This window comes from Scylla paramamosain, chromosome 6, assembly GCF_035594125.1.
Source record: "Scylla paramamosain isolate STU-SP2022 chromosome 6, ASM3559412v1, whole genome shotgun sequence".
In the NCBI taxonomy this organism is placed as follows: Eukaryota; Metazoa; Arthropoda; class Malacostraca; order Decapoda; family Portunidae; genus Scylla; species Scylla paramamosain.
In genome coordinates, this window is record NC_087156.1 from 16,894,497 (window position 1) to 16,899,496 (window position 5,000).

At 47.2% G+C, this 5,000-nt stretch overlaps 1 protein-coding gene across 1 annotated transcript in view; it reads left to right on the forward strand.

Annotated features, from left to right (window-relative positions):
- Positions 1-4,736, forward strand: part of LOC135101350 (protein phosphatase Slingshot homolog 1-like) — a 46,937-nt gene extending 42,201 nt beyond the window's left edge. Inside the window, exon 7 of the mRNA XM_064005213.1 lies at positions 4,130-4,736. Within this exon, the coding sequence (XP_063861283.1) occupies positions 4,130-4,223 (94 nt within the window). The 3' untranslated portion in view covers positions 4,224-4,736. The remainder of the gene's footprint in view (positions 1-4,129) is intronic.
- Positions 4,737-5,000: the final 264 nt, after the last annotated feature.

Below are 5,000 nucleotides of genomic sequence, written 5' to 3' on the forward strand. Positions count from 1 at the left end.
CAAGAGGAGAAGAGGAGAGGAGAGGAGAGGCTGCAGTCCTTTGTTTGCTTCAGAGAGAGAGAGAGAGAGAGAGAGAGAGAGAGAGAGAGAGAGAGAGAGAGAGAGAGAGAGAGAGAGAGAGAGAGAGAGAGAGAGAGTGTGTGTGTGTGTGTAATTCAACAGTCGTAAAGTTATTTCGTGTTTATTAGTTGAAGAAATAAATAAACCGCTTTTGGAGAGAGAGAGAGAGAGAGAGAGAGAGAGAGAGAGAGAGAGAGAGAGAGAGAGAGAGAGAGAGTTAATTTAAAGGTCCGTGTAGTCGGAAAATTAGGAAAAGATTATGAAATGTTAGATATTGACTCTCTCTCTCTCTCTCTCTCTCTCTCTCTCTCTCTCTCTCTCTCTCTCTCTCTCTCTCTCTCTCTCTCTCTCTCTCTCTCTCTCTCTCTCTCTCTCTCTCTCTCTCTCTCTCTCTCTCTCTCTCTCTCTCTCTCTCTCTCTCTCTCTCTCTCTCTCTCTCTCTCTCTCTCTCTCTCTCTCTCTCTCTCTCTCTCTCTCTCTCTCTCTCTCTCTCTCTCTCTTCCCACACCTGCACCTCCTACTCACCTCCTATCACCTGCCCTTCCTCCTCCCTCCTCCCCCTCCCTTTGTCTCCTCCCCGTCTGTTACCTCTATCATTAAATTTTCTTTTTTCCTCCTCCTCCTCCTCCTCCTCCTCTCACTTCTTTCCTTCTTGTGTCAGGTCATTCTCCTCCATTTCATTCTTTTTTCCTCCTCCTCCTCCTCCTCCTCCTCTTCGCCCTCTTTCTCCATCCAAAGTCACCTGCTTTTACCAACATGCACATCCATACCCTTCTCTCTCTCTCTCTCTCTCTCTCTCTCTCTCTCTCTCTCTCTCTCTCTCTCTCTCTCTCTCTCTCTCTCTCTCTCTCTCTCTCTCTCTCTCTCTCTCTCTCTCTCTCTCTCTCTCATCACTCCATTTTCGGTTTTCTTCGCGTGACGCATTCTGAACCTGGCGATTTTTTTTATTTATTTTTCTATACCACCGCGAACGTTGCCACCACCGCCGCCGCCGCCGCCGCCGCCGCCGCCGCCACCGCCGCCGCTGCTGCTTCCCCGCACACCTGCCCTCACTTGGCCGCTGCGGGGGCAAGGTGCGCTGCCCTGCCCGGCCCGCGCCCAAAACCCTTATTGGGGCCGCCGTGGGTAGTGTCGACACGTGGTTGGCGACCTCTAATGCTCACTCTTCTTGGTGGAACGCGGTGTGTGTGTGTGTGTGTGTGTGTGTGTGTGTGTGTGTGTGTGTGTGTGTGTGTCAAAGAGGAATGATTGCTATTAATACCATGGGTTTCTCTGCCAGTGTGAGCCGACTAGTAGAGTATTGATAGTAGTAGTAATAGTAGTAGTGGCAGTAGTATGTTGATGTTAGCAGTAGTAGTGGTAGTGGTGGTGGTGGTTGTCGTGTTGCTTTGAAAAGAATGTGGTATGTGCTACTTAACCACCACTACCGCTACTCTTAACAACTCCACAGCCAGTACTTTCGGTTACAATTGACAGAATTTTAAATATAACTAATATTGCCATTTCATTACAATGTACTTTTTTTTATTATTACAGTTTAGCTTTAAAATCATGGGTGTTTCTTGGCTGCGTCACGTATTCTGTTAAAACGGTAAATTTTTCTTGCTGGTGGATTTAAATGACGTGCGGAAGAGATGACCTTGCTGAGATAAGAACGCCTGACCCATGTGTGTATGTGTGTGTGTGTGTGTGTGTGTGTCGTGGCCTTCAGTGTGGATTATCATCATGTTTCGCTTTACAATTACTGAAATTCACCTCTCGATTTTTTCTTCACCATCAATCATCCCTTCACCACCACCACCACCACCACCACCACCACATGTCTCCCTCCACATGCTTAGACTTACATCCGCCTTCCACCTTGAGTTTGAACCCTCCACACACACCATCACCTCTTCCTCCACCAACGCACCCTTCTCCTCATCTCGGCCCTTTAGCCTCCACACACTACCTCCACCTCTCCCTCCATCCTCCGAGATCTACATCACCCTCCACCCTCTCCACCTTGAGCAGGGATCCTCTTCTTCCTCCACGCAGCATCCACACTCAAGATTCCTCGCCTCCTCTTGAGTGTTTGCTTTTCTTAATGTTTGGGTTGTCACATCAGCTGATTCATGACGTATCAGTTGAGTCTATTTTACAAGCAGCCACGCAGCAAGACCGTGAGGAAGTTGGTCAGTTAGGCAGTTAGTCAGCCTGTATTTATGTCTGCATGTCCAGGAAGGTTAAGCTCTCATCACAACCAGCGTGACCTACAAGGAAGTGTGTAAGTCAGTGAACCAAATATATTTAGTCAGTGAGTGTCAGTTAGATAAGCAAAGAAACTGTTATTCACTTCTGATCTATGTGTTAGTTAGTCCGTCCATCAGTCAGACGGCTAGAAAAATCAACCACTCTAGCGATCTGTGTGTCATCAATCAGTTGGTCAGTCCATCACTCAGATGATCAGAGAAACACTCAGTCAACACTCAGGTCAATCAGTCACTTAGTTTATCTGTCAGACTACCAGAAAAAAGACAGTTAGCGACCCCAGCAATTTGTCTCAGTCAGTTAGCCAGTCTGTATGTGAGTCATTCAGGAAACCACTCCACCAATCAATGTATCAAGAAGCCACTCAGACAACCTGTTCAGTAATTGAGACTCCAGTTAGTCAAAGTCAGGCAACTACTCCACCAATCTACATATCAACATGTCACTCAGTCAGACAATCTGTTCAGTAATTCAGACACCAGTCAGCAATTGTCATAGAAACAGTCAGGCAAGCACTCAAACCATCCGTGTGTCAGTCAGTCAGTCCGTTACCGAGCCAGCCAGCCAGCCAGCCACCTCTCGAAGCCAGCAAGTAGGCAGACATCAATCAATTACCAAACCAGTCAGTCAGCCGTTCGCTCCCTCACTCGCTCAAGACTCCCACACCGGTACTGAGGCGGCCAGGCAGGGAGTCGGGAGTCGGGGAGCCGGGGCATGTCTTGAGTTACCTCCCTCTCCCCTCCCTCTCAGCCTCGCCTCGTCTCGCTGGCGTGTATCGCGGACGTAAAAATATAGACTCGAATATACACTAAGATTATTTTCAGTATCACTTTGCCAAGTCAATGTTGCAGTGCAGGTGACGAGGCGTGGTAATGTCCTCCTTGATCGCATTCTAGCTTGCTGTGTGTGTGTGTGTGTGTGTGTGTGTGTGTGTGTGTGTGTGTGTGTGTGTGTGTGTGTGTGTGATATTTTTTTCTTTTTTTGTAAATGATAGTGATAGTACTCTTGCAAAACTGGATTTGTTATTGAGAGAGAGAGAGAGAGAGAGAGAGAGAGAGAGAGAGAGAGAGAGAGAGAGAGAGAGAGAGAGAGAGAGAGAGAGAGAGAGAGAGAGAGAGGTGCCGCCACTCTGCCGCCCTTACCACCAACGGACTTTAGCTCGTCCTTCTGAATAAACCCTTGTGCCTTACTTTATTGTGTGTGTGTGTGTATGTGTGTGTATGTGTGTGTGTGTGTCCCTGAGGTGCCTCCACCAACTCCCTTCCTAGCGGCAAATGTTGGGGGAAGAGAAGTAATAGGAGGAGAAGGCAAAAGAAGAGGAGGAGGAGGGCGAATGACGTCAAGACTCTACTTTGATGTCAGGTGATGGTAGTTGCCCTCCTTCCCTCCCATCTTTCCTCCTCATTTCCCTTCCCTCCTCCCTTCCACTACCCACCGCAGTCTCTCCCTCGCTCCCTCCCTCCCTCTCTCTTTCCTTCTTTCCTTCCTTCCTTCCTTCCTTCCTTCTTTCCTTCTTTCCTCTGTGACCTTTTCTCATCATCTTCCGTCCTCCCATCACCTACCTATCTCCTTTCTCTGCTTCCTTCCCTCACTCCCTCCCTTCTTACCGTCCTTTTCTCCCTCATCTCTTCTCATCATGTTCCGTCCTCCCTTCCATCACCCACTTCACTGCCTTCCCTCTCCACCTAACTCCCTTCCCTCCCCTCCCTGTCTCTCTCCCTCCCTCGCTCCACCTGTCGTAACTAATCACTCCAAGGTGGTGGAGATTCATCTTAAGCCGACCTTCACCTACTTTCCATGACGCAAGATTTCCCCGTAGGGTGGTTCGGAGGCTCGGCGAGGACGTCCCTGGCGGCGCTCACCTGCCCGCCACGCCCAGTCCCGCCCCGCCAGGTAGACAGACAGGCACATGAGGGCGGCGGGTCATATCTTGTCACGGAATTGTCTTGGTGAAGGTTAACGATGCTTTGAATTGTTATTGAGTTGTCAAGGGTGGAGTTCTTTTCTTTTTCTTTTTTTTTTTTTTTTTTTTGTACTATGTTAGTTTAGGTTATTGGAATTTCGTAATTGGGATTCATTTCTTGTTTTCTTTCTTTTCTTAATTTATCTTTCATTTAGGTGCGGTAAATTTGTGTATTTTTTTTTCCCCTCTTCTTTCTTCCCTGACCGGTTTCCTTCATGCATAAAATCTAGGTGAAGTATATACTGTTGTTGTCTCAAGTTGGAAAGTCATATTGTGCAAAAGTTTTCCTCTGCATTTGTCGTGTTTCTGATGGTAATGGTACCTCTAAGATTTCTCAGTCTCCTTTTTCCCTTGTGTTTATGTCACTTTGTTAGGTTCGGGGTGGCTTCTTCAATTTCCGTGCTGTCTCCTTACATTTATTTCTCATCTCTTCTTTTTTCTTCTCTCTCTTCCACTTACATCTATATTATTTCTTACTTCTCTCTCTCTCTCTCTCTCTCTCTCTCTCTCTCTCTCTCTCTCTCTCTCTCTCTCTCTCTCTCTCTCTCTCTCTCTCTCTCTCTCTCTCTCTCTCTCTCTCTCTCTCTCTCTCTCTCTACGTTGTAACAGATTTTGTGACATAACTTCACAGGTCAACTCTACAAAATTTATTTACTGTGAGTTTTCGTGCAGTTATGAAAGTGTTTGAATATCATGACATCTATGGTGGTGTTAGTACAATTATGAT